The 18,333-nt window shown below is 45.1% G+C and overlaps 1 protein-coding gene across 1 annotated transcript; it reads left to right on the top strand.

Moving 5' to 3' along the window:
* Positions 1 to 1,622: 1,622 nt before the first annotated feature.
* Positions 1,623 to 2,930, top strand: ACTL7B (actin like 7B; the record flags this gene model as incomplete). Its single annotated transcript, XM_079705748.1, has 1 exon — positions 1,623 to 2,930. Exon 1 carries the CDS (start codon positions 1,677 to 1,679, stop codon positions 2,928 to 2,930), a length of 1,254 nt encoding a protein of 417 aa, XP_079561874.1. The 5' UTR covers positions 1,623 to 1,676.
* Positions 2,931 to 18,333: the final 15,403 nt, after the last annotated feature.

The raw sequence follows: 18,333 nt of genomic DNA, 5'->3' as shown, positions 1-18,333 counted from the left end.
GCCCTAATCTGTCTTTTTCTTTAGACGGGGGACAGTTTGGCACAGAGGACCCTATGGGAACCTAATGAATTTCTTTGTTCTGTATGACAGGCCATCTTTGCTTGGGCAGAGGAAAGGAATTCATCCTTCCCTCTTCCTCACTCCCCACATCTAATCTTCTAATGTAAATGCAATGCTTGAGGCTAGAGATGTCACAGGAGCCTATGAGAAAGGGTCTCAAATGCTAGACTAGAAGCTTGGATTGAATTGAGGACAGTTGAGAACCAACCAATTAGATTAGATTCTACTTTCTGAATTTCTTTTTTTTTTTTTTTTTTTTGGTGGTACGTGGGCCTCTCATTGTTGTGGCCTCTCCCGTTGCGGAGCGCAGACTCCGGACGCGCAGGCCCAGCAGCCATAGCTCACGGGCCCAGCCGCTCCGCGGCATGTGGGATCTTCCCGGACCGGGGCACGAACCCATGTCCCCTGCATCGGCAGGCGGACTCTCAACCACTGCGCCACCAGGGAAGACCCTGAATTTCTTTAGAACCTGCCCCTTCCTTTTTTCCACACTATCACAGCCCTAGCTTAGGCCACGTTCCAGTCTTACAAAAATTTCTGCAACATCCTCCTTTTAGATCTCAGAGTCTTGTCCCTCCATATTACAACTAAACATGAATCTTTCTGAGATTTTGTCCTGGAAACCAAATCTGACCACTCCCCTGCTTAAAGGCTTCATTGGCTCCCCAGCTGCGGTCACTTTAATCTAAGCCCTTACCTCTAGAATTTGGGGTCCTCCCTAGTTGCCCCCATGACTGCCGTATCCTGATGTATTTTTCCAAACACCTTAACTACTGGAAGCTCCCCACCATGCCTCCCTCTGAGTGTTTGATCAGGCTGTGCTCTCTGCTTGGGATGGCTTTCCCTCCTCTTAGCTACCTGACAAATATCCACTTATCTTTCAGTACTCTACGTAGGCAGCACCTCTCTGGAGAACCTTCTGACTCCCTCCCTCCTTTGTGCACCTCTGTTCTCCCAATAGACGTACACCTGCAAACTCCTCTGCATCCATTCATCTTCTTCCCAACTAGACTGGGCACTGCTTGTGGCCAGGTTTCTATCATCAGGGTCTACACACTCTTCAAGGTGACCTGGTACATTGGATTTGGAGGAACTTGGGTTAAAGTACAAACACTCCAAGAGCTGTTTGCTCTTGGGCAAGTCATTTGCATTCTGAGCCTTGATTTCCTTAGCTCTGCCTACCTCCCAAGACTCTGTGAAGTGTCATGTGAGGTGCCTGCTACAGCGTTTGGCTTACTGTAGGGGCTCAAATATTTATCACCCTCTTGGCCAAGAAGCTGAGGAGGAAGAGGTGTTCAGCTAGTGAATGGGGGATTAGGATTGAGGATATAAGGGGAGGGAGCAGAAACCTCTGAGACCCAAGTGTGGTTGGATTTCTAAAACTGTGCTGGCCACCTGCTCTGTCTGGGAGCAAAGTCGCGTTAGGCCGATGGGGGTGGGGCTGATAGGTCAAGGGCCTGCCAAGGCCAAGCCCTCCCTGGACTGCTGGAATGGACCAGCCCGTGGTGACATCACAATCCTGAGGGGTTGCCAAGGCACTGCTGGAGGTGAACCCTCTTATTTCTCCCCATGAAGCTCTAGGATGTGGATGTGAGAAAGGTGAGCAAGGAAGGCAAATGGGGACTAGGAACAGCCCTAGCCCCAAGCTTATGGGCACGGCTCAGGGGGACCCTGGAGAGGCAGGCACACTGCCAGGTCCTGAGGCTGGCATCCAGGACACAAGTTCATCCACTCAGCTGAAGATGAAGCCCAAGAAGGTGCGTAAGCTCAAGGCACTCGTCGTTGACCTGGGCTCCCAGTACTGTAAGTGTGGCTATGCAGGTGAGCTGAGGCCCACCTACTTCATCTCCTCCACTGTGGGCAAGCGCTGCTCGGAGGTGGCTGATACTGGTGACACCTGCAAGGAGATCTACGTGGGCCACGAGCTGTTCAACATGGAGGCGCCTCTGAAGCTGATTAACCCGCTAAAATACGGCATCGTGGTGGACTGGGACTGCGTCCAGAACATCTGGGAGTACATCTTCCACACAGCCATGAAGATCCTCCCCGAGGAGCATGCCGTGCTGGTCTCCGACCCCCCACTCAGCCCCACCAGCAACCGTGAGAGGTATGCAGAGCTCATGTTCGAGACCTTTGGCATCCCTGCCATGCACGTGACATCCCAGTCGTTGCTGTCCATCTACTCCTATGGCAAGACCTCCGGGCTGGTGGTGGAGAGTGGGCATGGCGTCTCACACGTGGTGCCCATCTCCGAGGGCAATGTGCTGCCGGGCCTGACGAGTCGTGCCGACTATGCCGGCAGCGACCTCACCAACTACCTGCTGCAGCTGCTCAACGAGGCCGGCCACAGGTTCACGGATGACCACCTGCACATCATCGAGCACATCAAGAAGAAGTGCTGCTACTCGGCACTCAAGCCAGAGGAAGAGCTTGGCCTGGGCCTGGAGGATCTGCGCGTGGACTATGAGCTCCCTGACGGCAAGCTCATCACCATCGGCCGTGAGCGCTTTCAGTGCGCCGAGATGCTCTTCAAGCCCACCTTGGTGGGCAGCAACCAGCCTGGTCTCCCCGAGCTCACGGCCACCTGCCTGAACCGCTGCCAGGAGGCGGGCTTCAAGGAGGAGATGGCAGCCAATGTGTTGCTATGTGGCGGCTGCACCATGCTGGACGGCTTCCCAGAGCGCTTCCAGAGGGAGCTGAGCCTCCTCTGCCCCAGGGACAGCCCCGAAGTGGTTGCTGCTCCCGAGAGGAAGACCTCCGTCTGGACCGGCGGCTCCATCCTGGCCTCCCTGCCGACCTTCCAGCAGCTTTGGGTCAGCAAGGAAGAGTTCGAGGAGCGGGGCAGTGAAGCCATCTATAGCAAGTGCTGAGCAGTGGTGTCCCTACAGTCCAGGTCTGTGGGCAGGCAGCCACAGGCCACTCTATACACATCTACAGAATGTCACATAAAATTTTAAGATGCAATGGCTCTTGTCTGATCTGGATTTCTTGCTCTAGTGTGATAGCAGAAGGTGGTGGGGAGTTGGGTTTAGGCATATTAGCACCTTCTGCTCTGCTGGGTCGGGAGCAGCAGGGGGGTGGGGGAGGTTAACTGGCCCCTCCCCCTCTGCTCTTCCCATGAGGGTAACATCATCATAGAGCCCAGAATGTGGCTTCCTGTTCTATTAGCTCTTCAAGGTTCAAAATCCAATCCAACAGACACTCATACTGCTTGCTCACCCATGGACCAAGGGGGAAACAAAGGCTCAGATTAAAGGACTAGCTTGGGTCACATAGTTAAGTGGTGGGTGGGAGACTCACAACTAGGTGTCTGATTTCCATCTCTTGTTTCTGCCCCTGATGGTCACCTGCCCATAGCTTTGTCACTGCCTGACTGCTTCACTAACCAACCCTCACTGCCTGTCCCCTTCAAAGGAACAGCCCGTGGGCGTCTCCTGAGTGGGAGGGGCCATTTCTACCCATCGGTGGTCCTCTCCCTTTAGGCACCTGCCGAAGTTGCAGCTATTTGTACAGTCACAAATAGCCACTGAATCTGGAGGGTGTCAGAGAAACCAGAGGCCATTTAGAAATCACGTGGTTCTCTCCCTCCTGTAGAGCTGGGGAAACTGAGGACCAGGATGGAGGGGGCCATGTCAGTGGTTGAGCCAGTGTTTCCTGACCCAGGTCATGATTATTTCTACAAGGGCAAGCATGGTTACTTTAGTTTGGAATGCTATAGCAAAATACCACAGATGGGGTGGCTTATAAACAACAAATCTATTTCTTACAGCTCTGGAGGCTGGAGGCCGGAGGCCAAGATCAGGGTGCCAGCATGGCCAGGTTCTGGTGAAGGCCTTCTTCCGGGTTACAAACTCCTGACATCTGGCTGTGCTCTCACTTGGTGGATGAGATGAGGGGTATCTCTGGGGCCTCTTCTATGAAGGCACTAATCCCATTCATGAAGGCTCTGCCCTCCCAAAAGTCACCTTCCAAAGGTCTCCACTAATACCATTACTTTGGTTTGGTTTTCAACATATGAATTTGGAGGGACGGGTGGGGGATTGGGAGGGTGGAAGCAAACATTCCAACTATAGCAATGGTTCTTAATGGTTAGCAACCATTAAGCACTTACCAAGCATCTACTATGGGTGAGGCCCAGAGTTGGAGAGAGAAATGGCCAGAATGTGGCCCTTCCCTTGGGATTACACACAGCTAGTGGGGGATCCAGTGGACAGCCACGTTGGTGGCTGTGCTCAGTGTTCCTGGGGGTGGGAAGGAGGAGGTGGTGTAGTGGAAAGCTGCAAATGGAGAAGGAAGTGCTAGGCGTGGTGACCACTTAGTAGCTTTAGGGCTGAGGGAGAAGCTATCGAGTCTTGCGAGATTTTAGCTGGTGAATGACTGACTGCCTAGAAGAGGGTGGTTCCTGCCTCTTCTCCTCCCCCACCTCCTGATGGGGTCCATGACCAGGGGCCCATGAGCAGTTGTCTTGTGAAATCAGACATTGGTGAGCTGCGTAATGTGATGGGCTATCAAATATCTGTGAGCCAACTCTTACCTTAGACAAAGAGTCCTGATTTGGGGGCAGTCTGTGAGGCTGCCTCTGTCCCTGGCCTTGTGCGGGAGCTGCAGCTTTGGGAAAGAACCAGACATGGTCTTTATCACCTAATGCCTTGCCATCTGGCCCTCCCTGTTGCCTAGAATTGGGTTTCTAGCCTGGAGTTTGAGTTCCTCTGGAGCTGACAGGGCCTTGGTGCTATGCAGGAACCTGGGCTCTTTCCTGTAGAGAGAGTTGCAGACTGGAGGACTAGAGGCTGATGGTGCCAGTAGACACATTTTATTTGGCCAGAACAGTGTATAAATTTTTTTCTGGAACGTGAATTCTTTCAGTGGGGCCTGTACTCTTGTGTTGCCAAAGCCTCTACCACTCTGATGTCTTCACATATACCTGCTGCTTCAACATAACTTTTGTTGTATTAGCCAGCATTCTTTTCTGTTGCTTGCAACCCAAGAACATTTGCTTAATACTTATCTAAATACCTGATGAGTTATAGAGAGGGAAATGGAGGCTTATAGAGGGGACAGTGATGTGCCCCAAATCACACAGGCAGTAAATTAGTGCTGCATGTGAACGTTCTTCCACATGCTCATCTTGACCATCTCTAAAAACCATGCCTATGTCTACCTCCCCGCCTCCACAATCCTTTCTTCCTCACTCCCCACACTCTCAGCAAGTTCTCCTATCTCCACAGTCACAGTTTCAGTGCCCTAATCTCCTGGTCCTCTCCTCTAAAAGCATCCCTGTGTGGCCGATGGTATGAAAACACTAATCACTTAATCTCTGACGACTCTTATAATTGAAATATGAAGACCAACATTTCATTTATTTCCCAACAAAAAAGCTACTACACATGAAGAATTTTTGTCACAGTATTAGAGAATGTCAGATAACACATTCACACTTTAGAGTGCAAACCTAAGCGTGTCAATTGGCCGTTGTTCTATATTCTCTCGTTTAGGTATTTGTCCCTGAGGTTAAACTTGAGCTTCTTAAGGGCAGGAACTTGGACTTCCTCATCCTGGTTTTCTCTGGGCCCAGTGCAGAGAAATGGCATGGGGTGAGTGTTTAGTACATGCCAATGGAAATGACTTACTCCCAGTCAGTGAGGTAGAAGTTACAAGCATCTTTCCGCATTTTACAGGTGAGGACCCTGAAGCTTGTAGAAGTTAAGAATCTTGTCCAAGTTTACTCACCTGGTAAATCAGTCTTGTGCTAAATCAAAGTTTTGTGATTCCAAAATGCCTCTCTGCCCTTATCTCCTTTCTGCAAATTTTCAGTCTCTTTTACAAGAAAGAGAATACATATAAAAGATTCCTTTCAAGTAATAAACAACAAATATGATGTAATTTCATAATTATCCCAAGGCATTAAAGTTAAGAACACCAATCTTTTAGCAAAGGAGAGACAACTTGCTTGAGACTTCCAGAGACATAAATAAGCAAGTATTAGAGTGACATCATGTGGTAAAGTCCTACTAGTTAGACATGGCAAGAGGCCTGTGATCCTCACTGCCTGTCTGGGCAGCCTGATCTCTCTCCCCAGATTGTATTACCAAGTTTGTCCTAAGAATTATCTGCATAAGGTGGGTTTAAGTAATTCACTTCATTATAATACAAACCATTAATGGTGTTTTATTTGATAAGTGTTTTTTTTTTTTTTAATCCTACATTTTCTTGTAATGTAGTGGTTCTTAACCAGTGGGGAGAGGGAGTGTGGGGTATTGGTGATGCTGGAGCTAGCTCTTAATGGCTTGTGAGAGCCCATTGTTAGTGTCAGGATTTTGCAAGCCAGTTAAACCATGTTGGTAGCTTGAAATTGGCCAAGGTAGAAGTATTGCCTTTTTTTTTTTTTTTTTTTTTGGCAAGTAGGCATTCCTGTGTCTCTCAAGGGGATTTAGTTAGTGTATAATGCAGATGTACACTGCACACTAAAGAGGAGGGGGTAGTGGCTGAAAGGGCAGATAAAAATCTCATGTTAAATTTTTCTTGCAAAAAAAATAATTTTGCTTCCTCATGAAGACGCAGCTCTATAAGGTCAGAATGCCTTTTACCACCTGTCCAAGCTCCACTCACCTTCAAGGCCCAGCCCAATGCCCCTTCCCACCACTGTGGCCTTGCACACCAGCCTTGGCTTTATCACCTGCCCAACTCAGCAGAAAGGACAGACTGTGTCTTTTCCACCTCTGTGTCATGGCTCAGGGTCGATGCCCTGGGGAAAGTATGCCCTATGTATTGCTCAGAGGCTCCTTAATTTGTATTTGCTTGTCCTGGACTTTTTGCTGTTTCCTCCCAGAACTCTGCAGAATTTCTAGGGTTCTCAGCCTTCAACCTGTCTGCCTGTCAGAATCATCTGGGGAGCTTTTAAGAAAGACCCATGCCCAACTTCAGTCCCAGTTAACTCAGAATGTGTGGGGTGGAGTGGAAGCACCAGTGTGATCTCACAGGCTGCCAGTGATTCTGATGTGGGAACCACCGCTCTAGGGAAGCCTCAGGCCCCACCTAGTCTTTCATTTTCACAGGCAGAAATGCCAAACCTTTCAGGCAGCACTCAGTCTAGAAAAATGTTCTTTTCCTGAGATGGAATCTGAGAATCTGCCAATTTTCTGAGCCTTTAACATTCCAGAGACCACTGCATGGCTTCTGAAAGGAGTTTCACCCCTCCTGGCTTCTGCATTTGCATAAATACATAGAATAATAATTAGGATCTAAATAAATCATAGAAGAAGCAACAGGACTATGCTTAGTGAGTTCTGGGAAAGTCAGGCCAGAAAGCAGTGCTTTACGGGTGACCCTTGAGCAATTGCTGAGACTGAGAGCCATTTCCGTGGTTTCAGGCAGGAAGCGTCCAGCAGAGAAAACCGTGAGGATGAGAACTGGTCAGCAAGACCTAGCATGAATGTAACCCCTCAACCACAACCTTGAGAAGCACCCCTCCCTCATTTTTATGGCCAAATAAATGGATATGGGGTTGAATTCTGGCAGGATCCCTTTCTCCCCCATCGCTAAAACAAAGGCAGCTTGGTACATTTCCATAGCTCTAAGCACTTTCTTCATCTTCTTGTGGCTTGAGAGGACCAGGCCTCTTCTCTACCTCTCACCCTGGTGTGTGCATGCACACCTGCATATACACAAACCAGTATGCGTACATGTGCACGCAGGTACACAGAGCATGCAGTCTCCTTAGAGGAATTTATTTCTTTGTGAAGGAGGGCATTAAAATGGAGGGCAAAGTTCTTGTCTTGGTCTTGTGGTTCTCAAATTTTGTTGCTTATTAGAGTCACTTGAGGAGCTTTCAAAACTCCTGATGCCGAGGACTTCTGGCTCATGGAGTCACCTTATTCTCTCAGGTCCTCCTTCTTACAACTAAAGCCCCCCAGACACTGACAGAGATTCTCTCCTTGACCAAACTCTAGCTAGGGTCCCCTGAGCCCTTTCTTAACTAGGCCTCAACCTTGGCCTATAAAGACTGGAAAAAACACTAAAATAGTTTCTAACAGCTCAAGGCTGCATCCATAGGATGACCCCATGCTCCCTTAGAATGTCTGTCTGAGAAAATTCAAGGATGCCCAAAGAACTTACTGTTTGTTCAAGCCAACACCCGAAGGAAGATAGGCTCCCTGTCTCTCAGCCTCTGCAGGAGGGTAGGAGCCTAATTTCAGTAAGTGCCAGTTGGCTAACCCAGATGGGTTTCACAGAGACCAACCCTTGCTTCCTGCTTTTTTGTATTTTTTCACTTCTCTGACTCTCCTAAGCCCCTGCTTGACTCCCTCCCTATGCCTTCATTCTCCCTTTAAATTGCAGTCGTCTTGGGACTTCCCTGGTGGCGCAGTGGTTAAGAATCCGTCTCCCAATGCAGGGGACATGGGTTTGAGCCCTGGTCTGGGAAGATCCCACACGCCGCAGAGCAACTAAGCCTGTGTACCACAACGACTGAGCCTGGGCTCTAGAGCCCTCGAGCCACAACTACTGAGCCCATGTGCTGCAACTACTGAAGCCTGCATGCCTAGAGCCCATGCTCTGCAACAAGAGAAGCCACCGCAATGAGAAGCCCGCGCACCGCAACGAAGAGTAGCCCCCGCTCGTCGCAACCAGAGAAAGCCAGCGCACAGTAACAAAGACCCAACACAGCCAAATATAAATAAATAAATAAATAAATAAATAAATAAATAAATTTATATATATATAAAAAGAGCAGGGCTTCCCTGGTGGCGCAGTGGTTGAGAGTCCGCCTGCCGATGCAGGGGACGCGGGTTCGTGCCCCGGTCTGGGAAGATCCCACATGCCTCGGAGCGGCTGGGCCCGTGAGCCATGGCTGCTGAGCCTGCGCGTCCGGAGCTTGTGCTCCGCAACGGGAGAGGCCACAACAGTGAGACGCCCATGTACCGCAAAAAAAAAAAAAAAAAGAGCAATAGGAGCATCTTTAAAAAAAAAAAATGCAGTCACCTCTGTATAAATCAAAGTGGAACTCTTTTCTCTCCTGTAACAGTACTTTACTGTTCTTTAAAATCTGTTCTCATACCCCATGCAGTGGGGTATTGTCAGTGGGTCCAGCATTGCTGTACCTCCATCCTCATGCAGCAGCAATGAGGCGGAAAAAGGTGATGAGAGGTGGGGCTAGTTGGCACTTACCTCTCTCCTCTTCATTCTCTGGTGACAAGGGGGCCCAGTGGGGAGCTGATTTTACACCCCCACTTAGAGGCAAGTAATTTGTGGATATCGAGAAACTGATTATAAAGTTTATATGAAAAGGAAAAAGACCCAGAATAGCCAATACCACACTGAGGAAGAAGAAAAAAGTTGGAAGACTGATACTATCTGACTTAAAAACTTACTTAAGGTACAATAATTAAGACAGTATGGGACTGGTGAAAGAATAGACAAATAGATCAGTGAACAGTATAGAGAGCTCCAAGATAAACCCACACAAATATAATCAATTGATTGTTGACAGTGGAGTAAGGACAATTCAATAGAGAAAAGATAATTTTTTAAATAGAGTTAGAACAATTGGAAATCCTTTTGCAAAAAATAAACCTAGACACAAATTTTACACCCTTCACAAAAATTAACTCAAACTGGATCATAGACCTAAACACAAACCTATAAAACTTCCAGAAGACAGCATAGAAAATCTAGATGACCTTGGGATTGGTGATGAAATTTCAGATGCAACACCAAAAGCGCAATCCATGAATGAAAAAATTGAACTAATAAGTTGGACTCTATTAACAGGAAAAACTTCTGCTCTGTGAAAGACACTGTTAAGAGAATGAAAAAACAAGCCACAGAATGGTAGAAAATATTTTCAAAACAAATAATCTGATAAATGATTTGTATCCAAAGAACTCTTAAAATGCAACAATAAGAAAATGAACAATCCAATTAAAAAATGGGCAAAAGATCTAAACAGACACTTCAACAAAGAAGATATACAGATGGCAAATACACATATGAAAATACGCTTATCCTATATAAAAGATGCAAAATTGTACATCCACTTTAAAAGGCAATTTTTTTAAAACCAAGCTAAATGTATTCTTACCATATGATCTAACAATCACACTCCTAGATATTTACTCAATTGAACTGAAAACTCATGTCCACATAAAAACTTACACATGAATGTTTGTAGCATCTCTACTCTAGTTGCCAAAAACTGGAAGCAACGAAGATATCCTTAAATAGTTTACTGGATAAATGGTGGTACATCTGTACAATGAAACATTATTCAGGAATAAAAACTATGGACTTCGGTTAATAATATGTCAGTATTGGTTCATTAATTATTGCAAATGTGCCACAGTACTGCAAGTGAAAATGTGTATGGGTGGGTGGGGGTGGTACATGGAAACTTTCTATGTTATCTGCTCAATTTTTCTCTAAATTTAAAACTGTTTAAAAATAAAATCTTTTAAACAAGCAAACAAAAGGCAATCTATAGCTTGGGAGAAAACATTTGCAAACCATATATCCAGCAAAGGACTAGTATCTAGAATATGTAAAGAATTCTCAAAACTTAACAGTTAAAAACAATCTAATTAAAAAATGGATGTAAGACATAAACAGACATTTCACTAAAAAGGATATACATGTCTTCTTTGGAGAAATGTCTATTAGATCTTCCACCCATTTTTTGATTGGGTTGTTTGTTTTTTTGATATTAAGTTGCATGAGCTGTTTTTAAATTTTGGAGATTAATCCCTTGTCAGTTACTTCATTTGCAAATATTATCTCCCATTTTGAGGGCTGTCTTTTTGTTTTGTATATGGTTTCCTTTGTTGTGCAAAAGCTTTTAAGTTTAATTAGGTCCCATTTGTTTATTTTTGTTTTTATTTGCATTAGGAGGTGGATTGAAAAAGATTTTGCCACTATTTACATCAAAGAGTGTTCTGCCCATATTTTCCTCTAAGAGTTTTATAGTATCCGGCCTTATATTTAGGTCTTTAATCCATTTTGAGTTTATTTTTGTGTAGGGTGTTAGGGAGTGTTCTAATTTCCTTTGTTTACATGCAGTTGTCCAGTTTTCCCAGCACCACATATTGAAGAGACTGCATTTCTCCATTGTATATTCTTGCCTCCTTTGTCATAGATTAGGTGACCACAGGTGCATGGGTTTATCTCTGGACTTTCTATCCTGTTCCGTTGATCTATATTTGTTTTTGGGCCAGTATGACACTGTTTTGAATACTGTAGCTTTGTAGTATAGTCTGAAGCCAGGGAGCCTGGGTCCTCCAGCTCTGTTTTTCTTTCTCAAGATTGCTTTGGCTATTCGTGGTCTTTTGTGTTTCCATACAAACTGTAAAATTTTTTGTTTTAACTCTGTGAAAAAATGCCATTGGTAATTTGATAGGGATGGCATTGAATCATACAGATGCCTGAAAAGCACATGAAAAGATGCTCAGCATCACTAATTATTAGAGAAATGCAAATCAAAACTACAATGTGGTATCACCTCACATCGGTCAGAGTGGCCATCGTCAAAAAAATCTATAAACAATTAATGCTAAAGAGATGTGGAGAAAAGGAACCCTCCTACGCTGTTGGTGGGAATGTAAATTGGTACAGCCACTATGGAGAACAGTATGGGGGTTCCTTAAGAGACTAAAAATAGAGCTACCATATGATCCAACAATCCCACTCCTGGGCATATATCCAGAGAAAACCATAATTCAAAAAGATACGTGGGGCTTCCCTGGTGGCGCAGTGGTTGAGAGCCCGCCTGCCAATGCAGGGGACACGGGTTCGTGCCCCGATCTGGGAAGATCCCACATGCCGCGGAGCGGCTGGGCCCGTGAGCCATGGCCGCTGAGCCTGCGCGTCCAGAGCCTGTGCTCCGCAACGGGAGAGGCCACAACAGCGCGAGGCCCACATACCGCAAAAAAAAAAAAAAAAAAAAAAAAAAAAAAAAAAAAAGATACGTGGACCCCAATGTTCAAAGAAGCACTATTTACAATAGCCAAGACATGGAAGCAACTTAAATGTCCATCAACAGAGGATTGGATAAAGAAGATGTGGTACATACATACAACGGAATATTACTCAGCCATAAAAAAGAACAAAATAATGCCATTTGCAGAAACATGGATGGACATAGAGATTGTCATACTGAGTGAAGTAAGTCAGACAAAGACAAATATCATATGATATCACTTTATGTGGAATCTAAAGAAGGGGTACAAATGAAATTACCTACAAAACAGAAATAGAGTCACAGACGTAGAAAACAAACTTATGGTTACCGAGGGGTAAGGAGGGGGGAAGGGATAAATTGGGAGATTGGGACTGACATATACACACTACTATCTATCTATAAAATAGATAACTAATAAGGACCTACTGTATAGCACAGGGAACTCTACTCAGTACTCTGTAATGGCCTATATGGGAAAAGAATCTAAAAAAGAGTGGATATATGTATACGTATAACTGATTCACTTTGCTTTACAGCTGAAACTAACACAGTATTGTAAACCAACTACACTCCAATAAAATTTTTTTAAAAAGGATATATAGTTGGCAGATAAGCACATGAAAAAATATTCAACATCACTAGCCATTAGAGAAATAAATGCAGATTAAAACCACAATGAGAACTATCACACATCAGAATGGCTTTTAAGAAAAAATGGTGACAACACCATAGCTGGTGAGGATGAGAAAGTAGATCACTCACACATTGCTCATGGGAAAATGATACAGTCACTCTAGAAATCAGTTTGGTAGTTTCTTACAAAACTAAACATGTAGCTACCGTATCACCCAGAAAAGGCACTGAGACATTTATCCCAGAGAAACTAAAAGTTCTCTTCACACAAAAACCTGTACACAAATATTCATAACAGCTTTATTCATAATAACCAGAAACTGGAGACAACTCAGATGCCCTTCAATGGTTAAATCAGCTGGTACATCCATACCAGGAAATACTACCCAGCAACGAAAAGGAAGGAACTAATGAAACACCCAACAACTTGGATGAATCTCCAGGGAATTATGCTGAGTAAAAAAAGCCAATCCCAAAAGGTCACAGACTGCATGATTCCATTTATATAACATTCTTGAAATGACAAAAAATACAGAGATGGGACTTCCCTGGTGGTGCAGTGGTTAAGAATCCACCTGTCAATGCAGGGGACACGGATTTGATCCCTGATCTGGGAAGATCCCACATACTGCAGAGCAACTAAGCCCGTGTGCCACAACTATTGAGCCTGAGCTCTAGAGCCTGCGAGCTGCAACTACTGAAGCCCGCATGCCTAGAGCCCGTGCTCTGCAACAAGAGAAGCCACCGCGATGAGAAGCCTGCGCACCGCAACGAAGAGTAGCTCCTGCTCGCCCCAACTAGAGAAAGCCCTCGCGCAGCAACAAAGACCCAATGCAGCCACACACAGACACACACACACAGACACACACACACACAGACACACACACACAGACACACACGCACACTATATATATATATATGGAATACAGATTAATGGTTACCAGGGTTAGGGAAGGGTAGGTAGGGAGAGCTGGGTGTAGTTATAAAAGGAAAATTGAAGAGACCTTTGTGATGGTGAAACTGTTCTGCATCTTGACTGTATAAGTGTCAGTATCATGGTTGTGACATTATACTATAGCTTTGCAAGGTGTTACTTTTGGGGGAAAATGGGATCTCTGTCTATTACTTCTTACAACCGCCCATGAATTTACCATTACCTCACAATAAAAGTTTAATTGAAAATGAAGAGATAGACTGAGAAAAGAATCCTAATGCCCAGGCCACACTTTAGAGTGGTTAAATCGAAATCTCTGGGGGTGGGGCCAGGTATTAGTATTTATCTTTAAGTTTTCCATGTAGTTTCAGTGTGAAGCCAAATTAAAGAACCAGTTTTTTAGACACCTGTGTGGAGCATGTGGCATCAGTGTAGAGGTGGTGGAGAGCTTCAGGGGTTGTACAGATGAACTTAGACCAGCTGTGTGGTCTTGGGAAAGCCATTTAATTTCATTTAACCTCAGGCTCTTCATTTGTAAAAATGGTGACTAACTGTCCTTACAGTTCCCAGCGCTTTTCTGAAGATCAAAGAGAGAATGTAGGTGAGTGTTTTTTTTTTTTTTTGCGGTACGCGGGCCTCTCACTGTTGTGGCCTCTCCCGTTGCGGAGCACAGGCTCTGGACACGCAGGCCCAGCAGCCATGGCTCACGGATCCAGCCGCTCCGCGGCATGTGGTATCTTCCCGGACCAGGGCACGAACCCGTGTCCCCTGCATCGGCAGGCGGACTCTCAACCACTGCGCCACCAGGGAAGCCCTAGGTGAGTGTTTTATAAATTGTAAAGTGCAATATAAATGTTCTGATCAATGTACAATGTGTGTTGTATATATATGTGCCAGTGTGTTTTTAAATATGTACAGAATACCTACTGCATGCAAAAATCTGCATATTTATCTCATTTAGTTTCATCAACAACCTGGCAATGTAGGAATTGTGATCCTGATTTTACAGAGAGGAGGAGCAAGAGGCTCATAGTGATAAATAGTTAACACCCCTGGTGTTAGGAGTATAAGTAGATTACCTTCCAGCAAAACTCCACTCACTGGCCATGGGTTTGCCTTACAGCAGTGGATATCAAGTCATTTACGTTTAAAGGTAAGCCCCTACTTTCACTTCTAAGACACACAAACAAATAAAATTTCTGTAAGGGCAATTTTTGTTGAATTATCTGAGTAATAGTCTGAATTCTTCACTTCATTTGCCAATATAGATGAAGCTAGGTGTAAGAGAGGAAAACAGAAAAACAATTGAGAATAAGAAAGCACCTGGTTTCCAAAGGATTTATTCCTAGCACGAAGCCAGAAGAGAGGCCATCTGGGGAAAGAAGGGCTTGTGGCGTCCCATTAGCAAGTGTTAAATCCCTCTTAATGCCCTTGTTTGATTACAAAGGTATTTAAAAATGCATTAAGTATGGAAAAGGTGATTCTGGCTGGCATCAGACTTCCACAAAATAAACGCCAATGTAGAGGAGAGAAGGAAGCTCTCATCTTTTCATGTGCTTCGGTTATAAATTAAATTAATTACTGGAATATTTGTAAAAATAAAGTCTCAGAGGGATCAGTTCCAAATAGATCAGAGAACTGAGACAATTATATGTTAAAAAGTCCACATATGTAGCTGAAAATATCTTGGTCACTGGTATGCTTTTTGGATTAAGACAATTACTTTATTGACCCGCCATGTGTGTGCAGATAGAGACCAAGTAATTCAAGGTCTTCTACCGGACTCTCAACCACAGCCCCACCAGGGAAGCCCTTCTCATTTTATAGATGAGAAAAGTGAGGCTCCAAGATGCACTGAATTTAATTATTGCGCACATAGCACTGTGTCTGCTGCACTGGGGGGGACATAAGGGACATATCATTCCCCACGCAAAGCATAGTAAAAGCTAACATGGCAGACAATCACCGTTCGCTGAGCACCCAACTTTAATTCAATACAGTAAACTGAACTGAGCACCCACCTGGTCCAGGCTCTGTTCTAGCCCCTGAGGGTGGGTGGGTGGGACACGAGGATGGAGTAGCCTTGCTGTCAAGTTATTTATGGTTTTGTTGGGGTAGGGTTGTCAGATTTAGCAAATAATGATAAGGATACTCAGTTAACTTGGAATTTCAATAAATAAGAAGTAATTTTCAGTATAAACATGTCCCATCCAATTTTATCTGGCATTATTTTACATGGAGGAAAGTAGACTAAAAGTCTGAAACTATTGTGACAATAGTGGGTACTCTGGGAGGATTTCCTGGAATAAGTAACAGTTGAATTGGGTCTTGAAGGCAGTAGAGGCCATAGAAAATCTAGTCAAAGGAGGCACAATAGAGTCTAGTGAGCTTAGGGAATGGGGTTATTTATCATTTCGGTCTCAGTTTCCTCATCTGTAAAATGGGGATAATAATAGCATATGTGTTGTAGGATCGTTGTGAGGATAAAATGACTTTATATGTGTAAGGCACTTAGGAGAGTACCTGGCACAGAGTAAGCGCTCTGTATGTATCTGCTCCAGTGAGAGGTGACAATGAAATTAACTAAGGCAGGGAAAAGCTGAGGAAGAGGAAGGGATTTTCCAGAGGGTCACATTACTGGACTTAACTGACCGGAGGAGCAGAGCAGTGAGGCAGAAGGTGGAGGGGAAGAGAAGTGACATACATTCCTAACAGGGGTGAGTGGGAAAAGCTGGAGCCTGGCCAGAGGTGAAGAAGAGCTGGTTTGGGGGAAAGTGACCAATTCCATTGGCACCTGAGTTTGGGGTGCCCACTCCAGGTGGAGAGATGTGGCTGGAATCAGGAAAGAAAGCAGGGCCAGGGGTAGAGGCCTGGGAGGCTTCAGATTGGAGGTGAGGAAAGCCAGGGCATGAATGAAATCACCCAAGGACTGAATGAGAAGTGAATAAGAATGCTAAAGTCATACCTTGCCAGTGTTCTACTTGCAACTCATAGCTCTCCTTAGTATTTGATGTAGTTTACACTCAGTAAGGCAGTTTCATAAAAACCAAGGCAACCATGGAGGTCCCCCAAAGTTACAGACCTGCATTTATGGATGTGTGGACATGGGCTATCTCTGAAAGGCAGGCTCTGATGAGAACTGAGAGACCTGGAAATGGTGGGAGGAAAACTTAACTTTTTAATTTATATCCTTTTATGCCTTTTGATTTGTCCTCCAAGTAAAAGTGCTATTTGAATGAAATTTATTTTTAAGAAAAAGAGAAAACACTAGAAATTTTGGTAACATAGTGTAAGAGCCTTAAAAAGTGCTCTCATTTACATTTCATTCTTTCTTTAGTCATCCTGGAGTGGCTTTTGTGGAGATCTATGGTTTGGGTCACTTTCACCCTTAGGAACAAAGATTTATGCCTCAGGATGTGTCATGCCTTGCGTGTGTCCATAGAGTCTTAGCTTAAGGAGAATATATTGCTCTAACCATTGCACGCATTCTTCATTTCTCTCAGTGCCTGCTGTCTACATCAGTCTCTCTGTAGACTTGGATTGTGGGGACCAATAGTGAACACTATTAAAATTCATTTGACACCTGTTTGAGACCGGCCCAAAGTACCAGCCCAAGGCCCTGGTCCCCAGGAGGTGCACAGGGGTGAGTCACTTTGGGGACTTTGGATTTTCCCACATCTGGTAATGGACATAGGAGAAACAGATGAGGAAGAAAAATTTGTCTTTCTCCTGTAGTTACTACTGAAGTGTTCCAAACAAGAAATAGGTAAGAAAAGGTCACGGACAACTGGGGAACTGAAACAGAAATGATCTGGTCAGATGTTTTTTAGATGAGAAAACAGGGTCTGGGTTGGGAAGCAGCTTGCCCAAGGACACATAAGTGACGAATGGAGGAGCTGGGACCATTGTGAGATTCCCCAGGGTCTGGTCCTGCACTCTCTCTACAGTGTTGGAGATTCTGGTGCAGCTACATGCAGCTTGGCACATCCAAAGCCTTTGCACTGCTTTTTAATCCTTTAAGAATCACTTAAGGAAGAACAGACTTGTCTGCAAGTGCAAGTGACCTGGCAGGAGTGCACTCCTTGCAGGAACAATGTGATTGTGCTCCCTCTGCGGAGAGCAGGAATGAGTCACCTCCAGTAACAGCCAAGCCAGTTTCTCTCCTAATACTGGGGGAAAAGACTCCACACATCAAAACCATATCTTCTGAAGACAGTGGGGTGGTGCTCTGGCCTGAGTTCCCAGTCACCCTCTTTGGGCCCCAGCTTTTCCATCAGTGTTAGGGAGCTCACATGGCCAATTGTATCTCACCAGGAGGTGTGATGGCATTAAAGACACTTCCCACAAATGGCAAAGGCTCACAGCTATATCAAGAACAAGCCAAGCCTTCTTGGTGAAGATGGGTACAGCAGGAAGAAGGTCATGGCAGAGAATAATAGGTTGTTTAGCAAAACATTCCTCTTCTTCGATAGGATTTTTAGCTGGACACATGGCTGCCCAGGTGGAGGCTGCATTTACCAGCCTCCTTTGCAGCTAAGTGTGGTGTGGCCATGGGACTAAATTCAGGCCAATGAGGTGTGAATGGAAATGCTGTGTGCAACTTCTGGGTCATCTTCAGTTTAAAAGAAGATGTTCTGGAATAACTTTCCCTTTCCTCTTTCCTTGAACTGGAACATGAATGTGCTGTGACCTAGCTTTGACCATGCAGACAAGAATAATGCCCTTGATGATGGTAGAGCAATAGGATGGAAGGAACCTG

This window comes from Hyperoodon ampullatus (assembly GCF_949752795.1).
Source record: "Hyperoodon ampullatus genome assembly, chromosome: 6".
Lineage (NCBI taxonomy): Eukaryota > Metazoa > Chordata > Mammalia > Artiodactyla > Ziphiidae > Hyperoodon > Hyperoodon ampullatus.
This window is presented reverse-complemented; position numbering and strand designations above follow the sequence as displayed.